At 42.7% G+C, this 20,892-nt stretch overlaps 2 protein-coding genes across 3 annotated transcripts; both read left to right on the top strand.

Moving 5' to 3' along the window:
• The first annotated feature begins 36 nt into the window (after positions 1-36).
• On the top strand, positions 37-6,883 carry LOC115103377 (protein DEK-like). 2 transcript variants are annotated; one of them, XM_029624287.2, is made up of 12 exons: positions 37-163; positions 973-1,136; positions 1,362-1,460; positions 1,719-1,828; positions 1,948-2,042; positions 4,003-4,123; positions 4,328-4,618; positions 4,793-4,975; positions 5,167-5,278; positions 5,384-5,526; positions 5,618-5,686; positions 5,854-6,883. In XM_029624287.2, exons 2-12 carry the CDS (start codon positions 1,001-1,003, stop codon positions 5,863-5,865), a joined length of 1,371 nt encoding a protein of 456 aa, XP_029480147.1. In that variant the 5' UTR covers positions 37-163; positions 973-1,000; the 3' UTR covers positions 5,866-6,883. The 2 variants fall into 2 exon arrangements, with proteins under 2 accessions (XP_029480147.1, XP_029480155.1); XM_029624295.2 differs by lacking the exon at positions 37-163 and adding an exon at positions 210-451.
• Positions 6,884-10,487: 3,604 nt separating this feature from the next.
• On the top strand, positions 10,488-20,694 carry LOC115114555 (succinate-semialdehyde dehydrogenase, mitochondrial-like). The gene is made up of 10 exons (XM_029642902.2): positions 10,488-11,131; positions 13,528-13,611; positions 13,711-13,881; positions 14,006-14,122; positions 14,233-14,376; positions 14,528-14,671; positions 14,835-14,993; positions 15,119-15,282; positions 15,378-15,436; positions 17,232-20,694. The coding sequence occupies exons 1-10, from the start codon at positions 10,850-10,852 to the stop codon at positions 17,441-17,443; spliced, it is 1,536 nt and encodes a 511-aa protein (XP_029498762.1). The 5' UTR covers positions 10,488-10,849; the 3' UTR covers positions 17,444-20,694.
• The last annotated feature ends 198 nt before the right edge of the window (positions 20,695-20,892 follow it).

The raw sequence follows: 20,892 nt of genomic DNA, 5'->3' as shown, positions 1-20,892 counted from the left end.
ATTAGTCCTAATTGGCTAATTTCTAATATTGTGTTGTTTAGTTAGTCATAATTGACTAATTTCTAATGTTGTGTTGTACGTCATCTAAATGATTGCCCATTGACGCCCACACTGCAACAACCCCGCCATTTGGAACCTAATCCAATTCTGTTTTGGTGGCAAGGTAAAGTATTGAATTTATTGGTATACTGCAATAGCTGGCTATAGATTTCGAATGAGTCAGAATGGTCATATTAAGTATAATTATAGCGATGAAACAAATAAATGTTCGGCTTTTAGGTGCATTCAGTAGCTACAAGGAGCTGCCTGACTGGATGCAACGTTGACAAGAAGACTGAGCTAACCGCGGTAACGTTAGCTAGCCAAGTCAGGCAGCATCAGCGGGAATGTATTGACTAGTTAGCTATCCCGTAGATCGGTTTCTACTTAAACACCATTGTCAATTCAACAGGTTAGTAAATATCGAGATAGTTTTCAGTCTACGTGGTGGTGAACTTTGGGACATGGCGTATTGTACGTAACGTTGGTTGACTAGCTGGCTAACGTTAGCTCTATGTTGTGTTCAAAACAAACCTGCGCGCCAAATCATGTCTCCGGGCGCCACACCGCAAAAAATTAAACTCTATAAGATTGAATGTACTGTTGTAGCTGGCTAGCTATGAATACTAATAATGACAACTATCTGGTGGTGGGTAAATTGTGATCGATTGTGAATTTAACTAACTAGGTAACGTTATATGGCTAATTTCAGATAAGTGGTTAGTAAGCACAAAAAATGCAATTGAACAAAAACTATCTAGCTAACAATGTTCTCGGACATGACATTAAGTGCGATGGAAAGTCGTTGACTAGCTAACGTTAGCTTAATGTTGTAGTTAATATTATTCGCATAAAAAGTAGGGACTATAGTCAGGTGCTTCTCCAGGGATATCTGGCTAAACTGATGGTGGAACTACTTTCTTCCCAAAACAGGGCAGCAGATGTTACAAAGTGCACTGACATGACTGAAGCAATGGATGAAAAGATGGAGGTTTGTCCGCTGTCGGATGAGATGGAGAAAGAACAAAAGGTTGAAGACCTGGCCGACTCACCATATAAGGCCCAGAAACCACGGAATGAAATGAGTAGAGACATAAGTATGATAAGTCAATGATGTTTATTAACCCGTTTTGCTCTATAGGCCTACACTGTTAATTTATAGTTCAGTACAGGTATCTAGCTAGGTATCATCCCTCCTTTACCTTCCTCAGCTTTGCATGGGTCCAACTTGTTAGTTATTGCATGCACAGAGGCCTGGTTTGCTACAGTTGATGAAGCCAGCAGCACTGAATTCTATTTGACCTGTTATGTTCTTCTTGCAGCTCTATCTCAAATAGTTGAAGGGAAGAGGGAGAAAAAGACGGTGCAAAGACTTGATTTCCAGGTTGCGAAACCTGCGAAGGTGCTGAAAGTTGAAAATGGTAAGATGGAGCATCCTCGGACATGTCTATCACCAAAGGCTATAGATGAGCGCAGAGAACGTTTCCAAAGTTTTGTCGACATGAGACAGAATGAAGCCTGTAAATAAGTTCTCATCAGTCTCGTAGTCTATGTATTGGGATGCAACTGTATCATGTACCAGCCCCGCTGGGATCCCATATCATGCTCCCACCACCATGTTGCCCTCTGTAGTCAGCTCATTATTTGACAGTACTAACCTCATTTCCACTCCCTCTCAGGTGGCGGAGATAAATTAGGAGACATTGCGAGAGTGAACCACCACCTTGGAAAGCTGAAGGTTCCAGATCTGAAACCGCTTCATACAATTCTCTTTGATATGCCAGGTAAGGTAAGTGTATCTTACACTTTTTTTAAAGGCTGAGTAATGTCACAATGGACACCCTGTGTGGGTAAAGCAACTCTAGAGTTGTTAGTCGGTTGTGTCATTATTGATGGTTCCCTCCTCAGATTGCCACAATGAGGAAAAACATGCGGCTGTTCAATGGCTTCCCGTTCGAGGTTGACAGTGATCCCTATATAAAGAAGAAGGAGAGGATGATGAGGTAAGAAGGAGAGGGGGTTGCTCAATTAGGACTTATGAAACAACAGTAGTAGCGTGTGTGCATACATACATACAGTACCAGACATACATACATACATATAGTACTAGTCATACATACATACAGTACCAGTCATACAGTACCAGTCAAGAGTTTGGACACACCTAATCATTCAAGGTTTTTCTTTATTTGTACTGTTTTCTACATTGTAAAATGACACATGGAATAATGTAGTAACCAAAAAAGTGTTAAACAAAACTAAATATATTTGAGATTCTTTAAAGTAGCCACCCTTTGCCTTGATGAAAGCTTTGCACACTCTTGGCATTCTCTCAACCAGCTTCATGAGGTAGTCACCTGGAATGCATTTCAATTAACAGGTGTGCCTTGTTAAAAGGAAATTTGTGAAATGTATTTCCTTCCTCCATTTGAACCAATCAGTTGTGTTGTGGCAAGGTAGGGGTGGTATACAGAAGATAGCCCTATTTGGTAAAAGACCAAGTCCATATTATGGCAAGAACAGCTCAAATAAACAAAGAGAAAAGACAGTCCATCATTACTTTTAAGAGTTTGAAAGTTTCTTCAAGTGCAGTCGCAAAACCCATCAAGCGCTATCATGAAACTGGCTCCCAAGAGGACCGCAACAGGAAAGGAAGATCCAGAGTTGGCTCTGTTGCAGAGGATAAGTTTGTTAGTTAACTACACCTCAGAAATTGCAGCCCAAATAAATGCTTCAGAATTCAAGTAACAGACACACCTCAACATCAACTGTTCAGACTGTGTGAATCAGGCTTTCATGGTCCCAATTGCTGCAAAGAAACCACTACTAAAGGACACCAATAAGAAGAGACTTGCTTGGGCCAAGAAACATGAGCAATGGACATTAGACCAGTGGAAATTTGTCCTTTGGTCTGATGAGTCAACACCACCGTGTCTTTGTGAGATGCAGAGTAGGTGAATGGATAATCTCTTTATGGTGTGGTTCCCACTGTGAAGCATGGAGGTGGTGTGGGGGTGCTCTGCTGGTGACACTGTCTGTGATTTTATTTTGAATTCAAGGCACACTTAACCAGCATAGCTACCACAGCGTTCTGCAGCGATACACCATCCAATCTGGTTTGGGCTTAGTCCCACTATCATTTGTTTTTCAACAGGACAATAACCTCCAGGCTGTGTAAGGGCTATTTGACCAATAAGGAGAGTGATGGGGTGCTGCATCAGATGACCTAACCTCCACAATCACTTGACCTCAACCCAATTGGGATGAGTTGGAACACAGAGTGAAGAAAAAGCAGCAAACAAGTGCTTAGCATATGTGGGATCTCCTTCAGGACTGTTGGAAAAGCATTCCAGGTGAAGCTGGTTGAGAGAATGCCAAGAGTGCAAAACTGTCAAGGCAAAGGGTGGCTACTTTGAAGAATCTCAAATGTAAAACATTTTTATGTTTAACGCTTTTTTTTTTTGGTTACATGATTCCATATGTGTTATTTCATAGTTTTGATGTCTTCAATATTCTACAATGTAGAAAATAGTACAAATAAAGAAAAACCTTTGAATGAGTAGGTGTGTCAACTTTTGATTGGTACTGTATAATTTTCACCTTATTTTATCAGGGAGTCGTACTGAGATCAAGGTCTCTTAGAGATGAGCCTCGAATTACAGAAGACAGACACACCCATCAAAATATAATGCAAAATGCAACCAGAAAGAAAAACACGGTCATAAGAAATGAACACATTCATCAGTAAAAAGGTCCTCCAATCAGCTTTCTGAATATCCCTAGAGGCACCAACACGTCCAATTTTAAGAACATTTTTAAGATTGTTCCACATAAGGTGCTTCTAACAGCTTTAACGAAGAAACATATTTAAACATGATCAGAAATATTGTTGTGATTGTGGATCAAACTTACTCTGTTATTATAATTATAATTAATGACTAGTAATTGTGTGCACTGATTCAGGATAACATGCGTACGGTTGAGGACCATCTGTAAAGTGTTGGACCTGGAGAAGGGTGGAAACCAGTCAGTCCTCATCGATAGGATCATGACTTTCCTCATTAGTCCCAGAATATCAGGAAAGGTGAGTTACAGGTCTTCTCTTTATTTTTCAAATAAACTGTCCTGAACAGTGGTTTTCATGTGAGTGACTGGTCTTTGTTCTTTAGCTAGGTACACATTTCTTGAGTTTGGTCTTGTCAAATAGAATAGAAAACTGAACTGTTCACCAATGAGGTCTTCAAAAAGGTATAGGCCCTACCTATAATTATATCCTTCCCATCTGCAGCCTGTGATTTCAAAGAGAAAGAAGAAGTCGAAGAAGAATATCTCAACCAAAGACTCTAAGAGCAAGACCAAGGCTAAGGCCAGGAGTACATCCAGCAGCCCCCGGAAGGTCAAAGCAGAGAGCAAGTCCAAAGCCATCGTCACTGATTCTAGCAGTGATGAGGATGAGGATGACGAGCAAGGAGTCACAGTTGAACAAGACGAGTCGGACGCTGAAAAGAGGAGCGGGAAATCGGGAAAGGTGGAAAAGGTGACGACCGATGAAGATACCGATGATTCTGAAGACGATGAGGTGAGAAACTGAAATGTTGTAATGTAAACTGATAGGTATTGTCCATTGGAAATTGATATTTCCCTTATTTGGTCTTGGACGATACTAGTGCCACTATATAAATATTCTAGAACTGTCAGCCTGTTCTGTCACTCAAAGATTAAACACAGAAGTCCCTTCTCTCCTAACAATCAGGATCCCAAGTCAAATCCACCAGCCAAGGGCAAGAGAACACCTTCCAGAAAGCGCGCGCAACCAGCAAAGAAGGCAGCTCCTGCCAAAAAGAAAACAAAAGTGGAAGACTCCGACCTGTCTGAGTCTGATTCAGACAAGGATGATGATGAGGATGAGGAAGACAGCGAGAGTGAAGTTGAGAAGGTGAGACTCTTCTGTCAATCTGTCCCAGATTTTGGATTTGCTAAACTCACAGCAATTCTTGTGAATACAAAAGTCAACAGTTTGGGTTTGTGTCCATATTTGTATGTAACAGATCACGTCTATAATATCTGGATAGGGTTTTTACCCATTTGTCTTTTTTATCTTGAACTAATGGATTGATTTGTCCTCAGCCAAAAAAGAAACCAGCAGCTAAGAGGGCAGCACCGGCCAAGCCAGCAGCTAAGACCAAGAAAGCAGACAGCAGCAGTAACAAACAGAAAAATACTGCCAGCAAGGGCAATGGTAAGAATGTAGTTGTACTTTTATAGCACGTTTCATACGTCATTGGCAACCTGTAGCCTAATGCATATTGTTATGTTTTTCTCTGCTTGTTTTCCTAAATAACAGCACTCGACAGCTCGGACGACGATGAGCCGTTGATCAAAATGATCAAGAAGCCTCCAACAGATGAGCAGCTGAAGGAGACGGTGAAGAGGCTGCTGAAAGACGCCAACCTGGAGGAGATGACCATGAAGAAGATCTGCCAGAAGGTATGTTTGCTTCTCAAACATATCTGATTTGATATCACAATGATGGTTGGCTTACCTGTAAAAGTCTAAGGCAACAACTTCTCTGCCCCAGGTGTATGACACATACCCAGACTATGACCTGACCAGCAGAAAGGACTATGTCAAGCAGACAGTAAAAACGGTGAGTTACCTGTCCTCCCTTGGTGTTCTGGAATAGCAGCACTGTGCTTCTAGACTACTAAAGTCTAAGTCATTCCCCACACAAAATTGTGTGAATGCTTTTCAATTGTTTTATCTGTTGTCAGACTGATTTCTTTGTATAACAGTCTTGTTTTGTTTTTTTTGCAGCTGATTTCCTAAAGGACATGACAACTGTCCTTGTGACAAATAACTGTGTGAACGGTCCAATGCTGGAAAAGGATAATCAAAAGAATGTGCCTACCTTAGAACTGCTCAAACCAGAGTTTTACTTCATGTGTATCAAAATGTTTTTGTTTCTGTATTATGTCATTTCCAACTTGACTGCACACTTCTCTTAGGTCATATTTAATATGCTACTTAAGGCTTATGCCTTTGAGTCATTGCTTGTTAATAATCTGTGCTTTGTTAATACACTTTACAGTTTTTCTACTGATCCCAAGCAATGGGTATTTAGGCTAAACGAACCGTGTTTAGAGATTCGAGGTTGGTCACTGTAAATGGAAACATGTCCTCAGGCAATGCATGAATTCACACATGGTTGATTTTAAATGTATTTCTTGACTTGACCAGTCAAAATAGAATAAGGCCCCTCACCATAGCTATCCACTGCCTCTGTCTTCTGTGGAGGATTTCAACTCTTTCCCTCTGTGGTTTTGATGCACATATAACAGCTTTATTGCAACAAGGCAGTGGTATGTATGTATGTATGCTGGGGTGTATTCACTAGAACCAAACGGGGAGGGACCTACAGGAATTTGAACAATAAAAGTTCTGTTTTTAGTAAACGGTTTCTGTTGCAAAACATTTTGGACTAATGATGCCACCCCTTTTCCCTTCCTCCTAGGCATTTTGTGTCATGGATTTGCATGGCGAGCTGTTCAATTGAGTTTTGAAAAGTATTGTCACGGTCAATTCTTCAAACATAATCCTTGATTGCATTTATAAGACTTCATGTTTTTATATGTAAATGTGTACATTTGTGAATCATTTACTTTTGATGAGCTCCTGTTTTAGTCCTTATTTTGTCTCTGTATGCAGTACATGATGATCTATGTAGTTGTTACCTTGCTCAATGAAGAGTTGGATTTTTTTAGTCAATATACCTTTGACAAAGTGTCATTGAATGAAATTGTCTTCCAATGTTCTGCATATAAATTAAATCAGATTTTTGAATAAACACTTGTCTATCTAGTGTTTTACTAAAGCAAAGACACTCGTTACTAAGGTGGTAAACAGTTAAGATATTGGCCCTGTTACGGCGCATCAAAACCTTGATGTCATGTAAATTGTGACTGCCTGACTAAGCTACAAACAATATTGGTCAGTACGATCTGGAATCCTTGGGACGTTCCTACCTTAACCATTTTACATTGAAACTTCAATGGGGTTTAGGGATGTCCCAAGGATCCCAGATAGCAGGGACTAAATCATTTTGGCTGCATTCAAGAGCATCAAAACAGTATTATAAACTGGGTGGTTTCAGACCCTAAATGCTGATTGGCTGACAGCTGTGGTATATCAGACTGAATACCAGGGGTATGACTTTTTTTTTTACTGCTCTAATTATGTTGGTAATCAGTTGATAATAGCAATAAGGCACCTCGGGTTTGTGGAATATTGCCAATATACACTGCTCAAAAAAATAAAGGGAACACTTACAACACAATGTAACTCCAAGTCAATCACACTTCTGTGAAATCAAATTGTCCACTTAGGAAGCAACACTGATTGACAAATTGCACATGCTGTTGTGCAAATGGAATAGACAACAGGTGGAAATTAGGCATTTAGCAAGACACCCCCAATAAAGGAGTGGATCTGCAGGTGGGGACCACAGACCACTTCTCAGTTCCTATGCTTCCTGGCTGATGTTTTGGTCACTTTTGAATGCTGGCGGTGCTTTCACTCTAGTGTTAGCATGAGACAGAGTCTACAACCCACACAAGTGGCTCAGGTAGTGCAGCTCATCCAGGATGGTACATCAATGCGAGATGTGGCAAGAAGGTTTGCTGTGTCTGTCAGCGTAGTGTCCAGAGCATGGAGGCGCTACCAGGAGACAGGCCGGTACATCAGGAGACGTGGAGGAGGGGGCAACAACCCAGCAGCAGAACCGCTACCTCCGCCTTTGTGCAAGGAGGAGCAGGAGGAGCACTGCCAGAGCCCTGCAAAATAACCTCCAGCAGGCCACAAATTTGATTTTACCTTTATTTAACCAGGCAAGTCAGTTAAGAACAAATTCTTATTTTCAATGATGGCCTAGGAACAGTGGGTTAACTGCCTGTTCAGGGGCAAGAACGACAGATTTGTACCTTGTCAGCTCGGGGGTTTAAACTTGCAGCCTTCCGGTTACTAGTCCAACGCTCTAACCACTAGGCTACCCTGCCGCCCCATGTGCAAGTGTCTGCTCAAACGGTCAGAAACACTCCATGAGGGTGGTATGAGGGCCCGACGTCCACAGGTGGGGGTTGTGCTTACAGCCCAACACCGTGCAGGACGTTTGGCACTTGCCAGAGAACCAAGATTGGCAAATTCGCCACTGGTGCCCTGTGCTCTTCACAGATGAAAGCAGGTTCACACTGAGCACGTGACAGTCTGGAGACGCCATGGAGAACGTTCTGCTGCCTGCAACATCCTCCAGCATGACCTGTTTGGCGGTGGGTCAGTCATGGTGTGGGGTGGCATTTCTTTGGGGGGGCCGCACAGCCCTCCATGTGCTCGCCAGAGGTAGCCTGACTGCCATTAGGTACCGACATGAGATCCTCAGACCCCTTGTGAGACCATATGCTATATGCTGGTGCGGTTGGCCCTGGGTTCCTCCTAATGCAAGAAAATGCTAGACCTCATGTGGCTGGAATGTGTCAGCAGTTCCTGCAAGAGGAAGGCATTGATGCTATGGACTGGCCCGCCCGTTCCCCAGACCTGAATCCAATTGGTGGTGAGGGTAGGCAACAACATCTCCTCCCCGCTGATCCTCAACACGGGGGCACCACAAGGGTGCGTTCTGAGCCCTCTCCTGTACTCCCTGTTCACCCACGACTGCGTGGCCACGCACGCCTCCAACTCAATCATCAAGTTTGCGGACGACACAACAGTGGTAGGCTTGATTACCAACAACGACGAGACGGCCTACAGGGAGGAGGTGAGGGCCCTCGGAGTGTGGTGTCAGGAAAATAACCTCACACTCAACGTCAACAAAACTAAGGAGATGATTGTGGACTTCAGGAAACAGCAGAGGGAACACCCCCCTATCCACATCGATGGAACAGTAGTGGAGAGGGTAGCAAGTTTTAAGTTCCTCGGCATACACATCACAGACAAACTGAATTGGTCCACTCACACTGACAGCGTCGTGAAGAAGGCGCAGCAGCGCCTCTTCAACCTCAGGAGGCTGAAGAAATTCGGCTTGTCACCAAAAGCACTCACAAACTTCTACAGATGCACAATCGAGAGCATCCTGGCGGGCTGTATCACCGCCTGGTACGGCAACTGCTCCGCCCTCAACCGTAAGGCTCTCCAGAGGGTAGTGAGGTCTGCACAACGCATCACCGGGGGCAAACTACCTGCCCTCCAGGACACCTACACCACCCGATGTTACAGGAAGGCCATAAAGATCATCAAGGACAACAACCACCCGAGCCACTGCCTGTTCACCCCGCTATCATCCAGAAGGCGAGGTCAGTACAGGTGCATCAAAGCTGGGACCGAGAGACTGAAAAACAGCTTCTATCTCAAGGCCATCAGACTGTTAAACAGCCACCACTAACATTGAGTGGCTGCTGCCAACACACTGTCATTGACACTGACCCAACTCCAGCCACTTTAATAATGGGAATTGATGGGAAATGATGTAAATATATCACTAGCCACTTTAAACAATGCTACCTTATTTAATGTTACTTACCCTACATTATTCATCTCATATGCATACGTATATACTGTACTCTACATCATCGACTGCATCCTTATGTAATACATGTATCACTAGCCACTAACTATGCCACTTTGTTTACTTTGTCTACATACTCATCTCATATGTATATACTGTACTCGATACCATCTACTGTATGCTGCTCTGCAGGCACGTGGAGGCCATACACACTACTGAGCCTCATTTTGACTTGTTTTAAGGACATTACATCAAAGTTGGATCAGCCTGTAGTGTGGTTTTCCACTTTAATTTTGAGTGTGACTCCAAATCCAGACATCCATGGGTTGATACATTTGATTTCCATTGATAATTTTTGTATGATTTTGTTGTCAGCACATTCAACTATGTAAAGACAAAAGTATTTAATAAGAATATTTCATTCATTCAGATCTAAGATGTGTTATTTTAGTGTTCCCTTTATTTTTTTGAGCAGTGGCACTCCGCCTTGTGTCCCCTTATTGCTTAATTATAAACGGGGTGGTTCGAGCTGTCTGATTATTAATAACGAGTCATTATTTATGATGCAAGGTGATTTGTAGATCATTAGTCGTCAGTCTGCTGAAATGTTGAACAAGCCCATTGGGTAGCTGATGCAATGTGATTTATAGATTAGTCAGTTTAGCCTTTAAAGTCGACTTGAGACTGAAAGGACTGAACTTTGACAGATCTAAGACTACTAATGATGCAATGCACACATGCCTACATTTCAGGGAAGCTGGTTATAGTTTGCTGGCTCTTATTGGACGCAAGAGAAGATATCCAAGCGCGTGGATTGGCCAGCTAAACACCAATGGCAGTGGGAAAGGCAGACGATGTAACGTAACAAACTATTTATCGATACATTCGCTTATTTCACAACTATAACTAGCCTAGTATCTTAGATACTGTATTTGCATTGTAACGTATTGTAGCACTTGCAGTCAATACAAATAATACATGTATGTACTGCTTTCGATAATGCCATTTGTGTTACAATGTATCTATTTTGAGCGAAGGGGCACACTAATTATGGTTTAACTTAGTCAGTAATGTATTGTGTGTGTGCATGATCACGTGTTTAAATCGACCGCCTTTCAAGACTGGTTCAAACTCGTATCTATCCACGGACGACAACCTTATTCAAATTCACCAGTCACTGCAGCAGTTTTTCTTTGCCTGACGGAGCGAGACAGCATTCCACTTGAAACCTCTTGTGGACAAAGCTATTCTCCTGCTATGGGTAGTTTCTGCCACCTAAGAAGTCGGTGTCTCCTCAGCCAGTTCGGCCTACCATTTGTCATGCATCGACAATACAGCCTCGACATTTCTGCTCAGCTTCTCCGAACGCAGGGCTATGTGAACGGGCAATGGATCAATGCTCCCTCTACCTTCCCAGTGCTGGACCCAGCGACGGGCGAAGAGATTGCGAACGTCGCCGACTGCGGTCCAGCAGAAGCTAAACTAGCTGTCGACGCAGCTTATAAGGCATTCTACTCCTGGAAACATCACACAGCGAAAGTAGGCCTCTACTTTAATTATGCTGAAAGACAGTTGACTTCACGATCCACAAACCTGACAGTTCACGATCCACAATTCTGTGAATAGCATATTGATATTGTTTTCCTTCTTCATCAGCACCACCGCTTTCCCCACATTTCCTAGTCGCATGAAATCAACAGTGTGACAGCTGCTTTCCTTAACTCTTGTGACTGACATGCACGTTAGGCAGAATATAATAACCAAATAGAGACAGTCATAGTGCACAATGACATCTATTACAAGCATCATAGCCTATGCCACAGGGTTAATTGTTTTGGGGCCTGTACTGCAGTCTACGCTCTATAATAGCCTGGCCAAAGAACTACTTGGCCCGCAAAGTAGCCACTCCAGGTTGCAGGCGTGTTTTTGTTTTACTGTCCATTAGGTCAACCGATTACGATTTTTCAACGCAGATACCGATTATTGGGGCACGAAAAAGGCCGATACAGATTAATCGGCCGGTTTATATATATATATATATTTGCAATAATGACAATTACAACAATATTAGATAAACACTTATTTTAACTTAATATAATACAGAAATAAAAATCAATTTAGTCTCAAATAAATAAGGAAACAGGTTCAATTTGGTTTCCTGACTGATGTCTTGAGATGTTGCTTCAGTATATCCACATAATTTTCCCTCCATGATGCCATCTATTTTGTGAGGTGTACTAGTCCCTCCTGCAGCAATGCACTGACTTTCCAAACCTATAGTTTGTTAACAAGAAATATGTGGAGTGGTTGAAAAATGAGTTTTAATGACTCCAACCTAAGTGTATGTAAACTTCCGACTTCAACTGTACCTTTGACTATTGGATGTTCTTATAGGCACTATAGTATTGCCAGCCTAATCTCGGGAGTTGATAGGCTTGAAGTCATAAACAGCACTGTGCTTCAAGCATTGCGAAGAGTTGCTGGCAAACGCAGGAAAGTGCTGTTTGAATGAATGCTTACGAGCCTGCTGCTGCCTACCACCGCTCAGTCAGACTGCTCTATCAAATCATAGACTTAATTATAATATAATAAACACAGAAATACGAGCCTTTGGTCATTAATATGGTCAAATCCAGCAACTGTCATTTTGAAAACAAAACGTTTATTCTTTCAGTGAAATATGGAACTGTTCCGTATTTTATGGAATGTGTGGCAACCCTAAGTCTCAATATTGCTGTTACATTGCACAACCTTTAATTAATGTTATGTCATAATTATGTAAAATTCTAGCAAATGAATGATGGTCTTTGTTCGGAAGAAATGGTCTTCACATAGTTCGCAATGAGCTAGCTGGCCCAAACTGCTGCAGGTGGCCCTGACTCTGCTTACACTGAATGCAAGAGCAGTGACACAATTTCCCTAGTTAATATTGCCTGATAACGGGAATTTCTTTTAACTAAATATGCAGGTTTAAAAAATATATACTTGTGTATTGATTTTAAGAAAGGTATTGATGTTTATGGTTAGGTACATTGGTGCTACGATTGTGCTTTTTTCGCGAATGCACTTGTTAAATCATCACCCGTTTGGTGAAGTAGGCTGTGATTCGATGATAAATGAACAGGCACCGCATTGATTATATACAACGCAGGACAAGCTAGTTAAACTAGTAATATCATCAACCATGTGTAGTTAACTAGTGATTGTGTTCAGATTGATTGTTTTTTATAAGATAAGTTTAATGCTAGCTAGCAACTTTCCATTGGCTCCTTGCTGCACTCGCGTAACAGGTGGTCAGACTGCCACGCAGTCTCCTCGTGGATTGCAATGTAATCGGCCATAATCAGTGTCCAAAAATGCCGATTACTGATTGTTATGAAAACTTAATCGGTCGATCTCTAATCCATGAGTGATTATGCAATCATTAAGCGCGACTCACTCACTGCCATATTAATACATCACTCAGTGAGAGAATATCAAAGTCTGACTCCAACATCTTATACTGTAGTTTGGGGAGAATCCTGTTCACTCCAGTTTTGTCTTTGATTTGGTAAAGATAGACTCATTGTACTGGTTTTCTTCTGTCCATGCAGCCAATAACCCCCCCCCTCTTGTCTTTTTATCCATCCCCCCTTTTCTGACTCTCTGTCCAATTTTCATAATGCAAATAAATGCTCTGCTGCCATGCATGTGAAGCAATGCTTCAGAGCGGGAGAGACTGAGTGAGTGGAAAGGCTACAGCCAGAGTCACCACTCACCATCAACACCTCATACACTCTTAATACACAGCACACATTGTTGCATCAAGTTCCATCTCTGTTATCAGGAGCTGCTAGTTTCAGGGAGCGCTAATAAGACCAGATGGAGTCTTCCAGATTCTTGTGAATCATGCAACTTACTGATTCCATGATCTGATTTAATGTTTTCTTCCTTAGGAAAGAAGTGTCCTTCTACGGAAATGGTACAATCTGTTGACGTTGAACAAGAAGGACCTTGCTAAGCTGATCACCTTTGAGTGTGTGAGTATTGTCTTGCTAGATGCAACAGGGGTGCTGTCCTTGTAATGATTTGTATTTCGTTCTGAGTTGTAAACCACTTGTGTGTTCTGCACCTCTTAGGGCAAGCCCATGAAGGAGTCCCTGGGGGAGATTGCTTACGCTGCCGGCTTCCTGGAATGGTTCTCTGAGGAGGCACGCCGTGTCTACGGGGATGTTGTGCCCTCGGCTGCCAAGGACCGTAAGATCCTTCTGCTCAAACAGCCTGTGGGCGTGGCCTCAATCATCACTCCGGTGAGCTGTAATGCTTCATCCATCTACTATATGTCAGGGATGTCCAACTTCGGTCCTGGAGAGCTGAAATTCTGTAATGCTTTTCACTTCCTGCGTAGCACCTAATCTAGCCTCCCCCCCACAGTGGAACTTCCCCAGTGCTATGATCACCAGGAAAGTGGGTGCTGCCCTGGCCGCGGGCTGCACCGTCGTGGTGAAACCTGCCGAGGACACACCCCTCTCTGCCCTGGCGCTCGCTGAGGTCAGTGCTTCCGTTCCCACAGCAACACTCACTGTGTACTGTGGCTGGGTCCCCAATAGTAAGACACTTAATTTGTCTAATTAATATGTTTACTTTTTGTGTGTGTAAAGCTGGCGAGTCAGGCCGGGATCCCAGCGGGGGTGTTTAACGTGGTGCCCTGCTCCAGAGAGAAGACCCCCTCCGTTGGGACAGTCCTCTGCACAGACCCCCTGGTGGGGAAGGTCTCCTTCACTGGATCCACTGCCACTGGCAAGGTATGGACACTGATCTAGAATGGCTTCAGAGTTGGCTTAATCAATCCTGAAAATGCAATATACATTTCATGTTCCTCTTAAATCTTGTAGGTGGATAATATTTCAATGAAAAGGCCTGTGATCTTCCTGATAACTCCTCGCTCATCCTCAGATTCTCTTGAAGCACGCCGCCGACACTGTCAAGAGGGTTTCAATGGAGCTGGGTGGCCATGCCCCCTTCATTGTGTTTGACAGTGCAGATGTGGACAAGGCTGTGACGGGAGCCATGAACTCCAAGTTCAGGAACTCGGGACAGGTACTGAAATAGGAGTTATCTCAAAACAAATCATTTTGTGTCTACTGTGCTGTTCAAACTGTGAAGTACACCATATCGAAATGTTGCCTGTCATTCTAAAATGGGGTGTCTGAAGTCGTGGTCTAACCTCCATGTCCCTCAATGTGCCCTTTGACCCCCGTAGACATGTGTCTGCTCCAACCGCTTCCTGGTCCAGAGTAGGATCCACGATCACTTCATAGAGAAGTTGGGGAAAGCCATGGACGCAGAGCTCCGTCTGGGCCACGGCTCTGACCCAAACACCACCCAGGGACCCCTCATCAACGTCCGTGCCTCTGAGAAGGTAACCTGGTTCCTACTGTCAAGAGGGTGTTTGTATTATAACTATACTATAACTGTATTATCGGCATGATGTTTTTTATATTCTGATATGTTACATAACCTTATGATATCCTATGTCTCTCCCAGGTGGAGCACCAGGTAATGGATGCAGTGTCGCGGGGGGCCAAGGTGCTAAGGGGGGGGAAGCGTCTGGATGGCTCGTTCCATCAGCCCACTCTGCTGGCTGATGTCACCACAGACATGCTGTGTACCAGAGAGGAAACCTTCGGTCCTCTCCTGCCTGTCATCAGGTCAGTGGAGCTAGGAGAGATCAGACAACTGAAGACTGGATGGATGCTAAAATGGGAGCTAACTCAAGGTGTTTATTCTCTTTTCCTTATGACAGGTTTAACACAGAGGAGGAAGCACTTGCCATTGCCAATGCATCTCATGTGGGTTTAGCAGGTGAGCTAAACAGTATTGTATGCACCTTGCTGTCATGTCTGAAAAATGCTCAAACCTATAATAGAATAATTATTTGACAGAGCCAGTCTGATTTACTAATTACAGTGGGGAGAACAAGTATTTGGTACACTGCTGATTTTGCAGGTTTTCCTACTTACAAAGCATGTAGAGGTCTGTAATTTTTATCATAGGTACACTTCAACTGTGTACGGAATTTAAAACAAAATCCAGAAAATCACATTGTATCATTTTTAAATAATTCATTTGCATTGTATTGCATGACATAAATATTTGATCACCTACCAACCAGTAAGAATTCAGGCTCTCACAAACCTGTTAGTTTTTCTTTAAGAAGCCCTCCTGTTCTCCACTCATTACCTGTATTAACTGCACCTGTTTGAACTCGTTACCTGTATAAAAGACACCTGTCCACACACTCAATCAAACAGACTCTAACCTCTCCACAATGGCCAAGACCAGAGAGCTGTGTAAGGACATCAGGGGTAAAATTGTAGACCTGCACAAGGCTGGGATGGGCTACAGGACAATAGGCAAGCAGCTTGGTGAGAAGTCAACAACTGTTGGCACAATTATTAGAAAATGGAAGAAGTTCAAGATGACTGTCAATCACCCTCGGTCTGGGGCTCCATGCAAGATCTCACCTCGTGGGGAATCAATGATCATGAGGAAGGTGAGGGATCAGCCCAGAACTACGTGGCAGGACCTGGTCAATGACCTGAAGAGAGCTGGGACCACAGTCTCAAAGAAAACCATCAATAACACACTACCCCGTCATGGATTAAAATCCTGCAGCGCACGCAAGGTCCCCCTGCTCAAGCCAGCGCATGTCAAGGCCCGTCTGAAGTTTGCCAATGACAATCTGGATGATCCAGAGGAGGAATGGGAGAAGGTCATGTGATCTGATGAGACAAAAATAGAGCTTTTTGGTCTAAAATCAACTCGCCGTGTTTGGAGGAAGAAGAAGGATGAGTACAACCCCAAGAACACCATCCCAACCGTGAAGCATGGAGGTGGAAACATCATTCTTTGGGGATGCTTTTCTGCAAAGGGGACAGGACGACTGCACCGTATTGAGGGGAGGATGGATGGGGCCATGTATCGCGAGATCTTGGCCAAAAACCTCCTTCCCTCAGTAAGAGCATTGAAGATGGGTCGTGGCTGGGTCTTCCAGCATGGCAACAACCTGAAACACACAGCCAGGGCAACTAAGGAGTGGCTCCGTAAGAAGCATCTCAAGGTCCTGGAGTGGCCTAGCCAGTCTCCAGACCTGAACCCAATAGAACATCTTTGGAGGGAGCTGAAAGTCCGTATTGCCCAGCGACAGCCCCGAAACCTGAAGGATCTGGATATGGTCTGTATGGAGGAGTGGGCCAAAATCCCTGCTGCAGTGTGTGCAAACCTGGTCAAGAACTACAGGAAATGAACTCAATATTTGGTACAGAAACCTTTGTTTGCAATTACAAAGTTCTGCTTTCCTGATGTATCAAATACGTATGTCATGCAATAAAATGCAAATGAATTACTTAAAAATCATACAATGTGAGTTTCTGGATTTTTGTTTTAGATTCCGTCTCTCACAGTTGAAGTGTACCTATGATAAAAATTACAGACCTCTACATGCTTTGTAAGTAGGAAAACCTACAAAATCGGCAGTGTATCAAATACTTGTTCTCCCCACTGTATATTATTTAATGTCAATAGAAAGTCTATCTCCGAATCTGATTTGATGAGTTTCATTCAACTACGCTCTTCTCCACCCCCCACCCCCTCCCAGGGTACTTCTTTTCCCAGGACGTCAGTCAGATCTGGCGGGTGGCGGAGAATCTGGAGGTAGGCATGGTGGGGGTCAACGAGGGTCTCCTCTCCACCCCAGAGGCCTCCTTCGGTGGGGTCAAACAATCGGGCCTGGGCCGTGAGGGCTCCAAGTATGGCATCGAGGAGTACCTGGACGTCAAGTACATGTGCTTTGGAGGGTTAACCCCCTGAGGGTCCACTGCACCCCCGCCCCCCAAGTAGGAAGCGGTGATTTGGGGAAAAGGGAGGATTCTTAGGCTCTAGTAACAGTTACTTACTCATATTTAACATAAAACACTACAATGGATTACAATAATCAAAAATGATTCCTTCACAAATGATTGTGATTCTGATCCTCTGCATATGTTGTCATTGAGAGCCTTCATCACTCAGATACAGGGAAAGCAAATTAACAAACATATGTTAATGCAGTACAACTTAACGGAGTCCTGCAGGCTGGTATGGAGTATAGGAAAACCTTTCATAGTATTGAAAATGCCATTGGTGGTTGCACTATTATCGCTAACGCCATGGTTCATAGATACAGTTGAAGTCGGAAGTTTACATACACTTAGGTTGGAGTCATTAAAAATAGTTTTTCAACCACTCCACACATTCCTTGTTAACAAACTATAGTTTTGTCAAGTCGGTCAGGACATCTACTAAGTCATTATTCCAACAATTGTTTACAGACAGACTATTTCACTTATAATTCACTGTATCACAATTCCAGTGGGTCAGAAGTTTACATACACTAAGTTGACTGTGCCTTTATACAGCTTGGAAAATTCCAGAAAATTATGTCATGGCTTTAGAAGCTTCTGATAGGCTAATTGACATCATTTGAGTCAATTGGAGGTGTACCTGTGAATGTATTTCAAGGCCTACCTTCAAACTCAGTGCCTCTTTGCTTGACATCATGGGAAAATCAAAACAAATCAGCCAAGACTTCAGAAAAAAAAGTATAGTCCTCCACAAGTCTGGTTCATACTTGGGAGCAATTTCAAATGTCTGAAGGTACCACGTTCATCTGTACAAACAATTGTACGCAAGTATAAACACCATGGGACCACGCAGCCGTCATACTGCTCAGGAAGGTGACGCGTTCTGTCTCCTAGAGATGAACGTACTTTGGCGCGAAAAGTGCAAATCAATCCCAGAACGACAGCAAAGGACCTTGTGGAGATGCTGGAGGAAATAGGTACAAAAGTATCTATATCCACAGTAAAACAAGTCCTATATCGACATAACCTGAAAGGCCGCTCAGCAAGGACGAAGCCACTGCTCCAAAACCGCCATAAAAAAGCCAAACTACGGTTTGCAACTGCACATGGGGACAAATAATATACCTTTTTGAGAAATGTCCTCTGGTCTGATGAAACAAAAAATGTAAAATGTGGCCATAATGACCATTATGTTTGGAGGAAAAAGGGGGAGGCTTGCAAGCCGAAGAATACCAGCCCAACCGTGAAGCACGGGGGTGGCAGCATCATGTTGTGGGGGTTCTTTGCTGCAGGAGGGACTGGTGCACTTCACAAAATAGATGGCATCATGAGGTAGGAAAAGTATGTGGATATATTGAAGCAACATCTCAAGACATCAGTTAAAGCTTGGTCGCAAATGGGTCTTCCAAATGGACAATGACCCCAAGCATACTTCCAAAGTTGTGGCAAAATGGCTGAAGGACAACAAAGTCAAGGTATTGGAGTGGCCATCACAAAGCCCTGACTTCAGTCCCATAGAAAATATGTTGGCAGAACTGAAAAAGCATGTGCGAGCAAGGAGGCCTGCAAACCTGACAGTTACACCAGCTCTGTCAGAAGGAATGGACAAAAATTCACCCAACTTATTGTGGAAAGCTTGTGGAAGGCAACCTGAAACGTTTGACCCAAGTTAAACAATTTAAAAAGGCAATGCTACCAAATACTAATTGAGTGTATGTAAACTTCTGACCCACTGGGAATGTGATGAAAGAAATAAAAGCTGAAATGAATCACTCTGGTATTATACTGACATTTCACATTCTTAAAATAGTGGTAATCCTAACTGATTGTTACTAGGATTAAATGTCAGGAATTGTGAAAAACTGAGTTTAAATGTATTTGGCTAAGGTGAATGTACATTTCCGACTTCAACTGTATGTGTAAGAAGCTGCCGAGAAATCCATGTCTCAAGTTCCATGCTCTACATCGTTTCCTCTCCTCATCCTCTCTCAACTGTTGAAGGGAAAGCAATATGGTGACGACCCAAACCAGTTCTCCCGGTCCGTTAAGAGGAGAGTTAAAGACCCAGTGCAGTCTAAACATGAATTTCCAATGTTTATATATATTTCTACACTGAGGTTGGAAAATGGTGATAATGCCCTTTTAGTTTAAGAGCTGCTTGGAAAGACTACCTGAAATATCAGGCATTTTTGGTGGGATGGAGTTTTGGCCTGTCTGGTGACATCACCAGGTGGTAAATTCTCTGCCAATAACCACTTATTTTCAGTTTTCCCCTCCTCACTCAGACCACTCCCAGGTAGTCTTAGCAAAAATCTTGTTTGAGAAATTGCTCTTTGCTAAGAAGCTATTTTTGTTGCTTTGTTTTCAATTATAATAGTCAAAATCACAGTAATGTACTTAATTGTTATATTATTAATATTATTTGATATTGAGATAAAAACGGCTGCATTGGAACTTTTAAAGGGTAGTCCCTTAAAGAGGAGGAGAGGAAGCCACAATAGTATTTGGACATCACCCCATACACTTCTCCAACGTGTGGGATCCCATAACGATCTGGACCTTCAGGGCTGAATCATATGTTGAGATACAAATGTGTGTTCTCAATGTAGGATTGGGCCCTCAATGAGGAGCACTGTGTAACTTGAAGCCTAGCGTAGAGTTGGGTAGATTTAATAAGCACATCAATTGCAAATAGTTGATTATTAATATGCACAAGAGACATCTGTTTAATAGGAAGATTATTTATATTTCGGCTATTTTCTAGAAAAGGGAGCTTGGCTGTATCCAATGCCGGCTGTATTAGATATGTCACTTGATCATTATGTGGTGAAATTATGAATGACACTATTTTGGTAACCATTGTTGGGGTAAGCATCCTCTGTTGTAAATATATTTTTTTAAACTGTCCTAACTACTTAACCATTATTGTAGACCATGCCCCTACATTATAGGATATGGTGTTGTCGTTGTTAACTAGTCTTCCCACATACAATATATTACACAGCAGAGCTGCCTTCTCCTATTCAGACAGGTGGTACACACTGCGTGCTGTATCTGAGCCTGCAATGTAAATGTTGTGTTCTCTGAAACTGAAGTAATGTCTCTTGCCAAACATTGTCTCCTAAGTGCCGTTTGAATGATTTGACAAATTCTGTTTTCTAGTTGTGACATTGTTATTGTAAAAAATTAAAAAATAAATATATTTCTAACTATTGTAAATATTATTGGAGTATTTCAGAAAATATAAAATAAATTACTGTGAGTTACTTTGTTGTTTGTCGAACAATTTAATTTGGTTTACCTTAGATTAGTGTTTCCCAACCCTGGTCCTCGAGTACTCCCAACAGTACACACTTTTGTCCAGGGTTACAATAAAATGTGTGCTGTCCAGGGTTACAATAAAATGTGTGCTGTCCA

Source organism: Oncorhynchus nerka, linkage group LG3 (assembly GCF_034236695.1).
Source record: "Oncorhynchus nerka isolate Pitt River linkage group LG3, Oner_Uvic_2.0, whole genome shotgun sequence".
NCBI lineage: Eukaryota > Metazoa > Chordata > Actinopteri > Salmoniformes > Salmonidae > Oncorhynchus > Oncorhynchus nerka.
The sequence above is the reverse complement of the archived record's forward strand: the minus strand, read 5'-3'. Positions and strand labels throughout refer to the sequence as shown.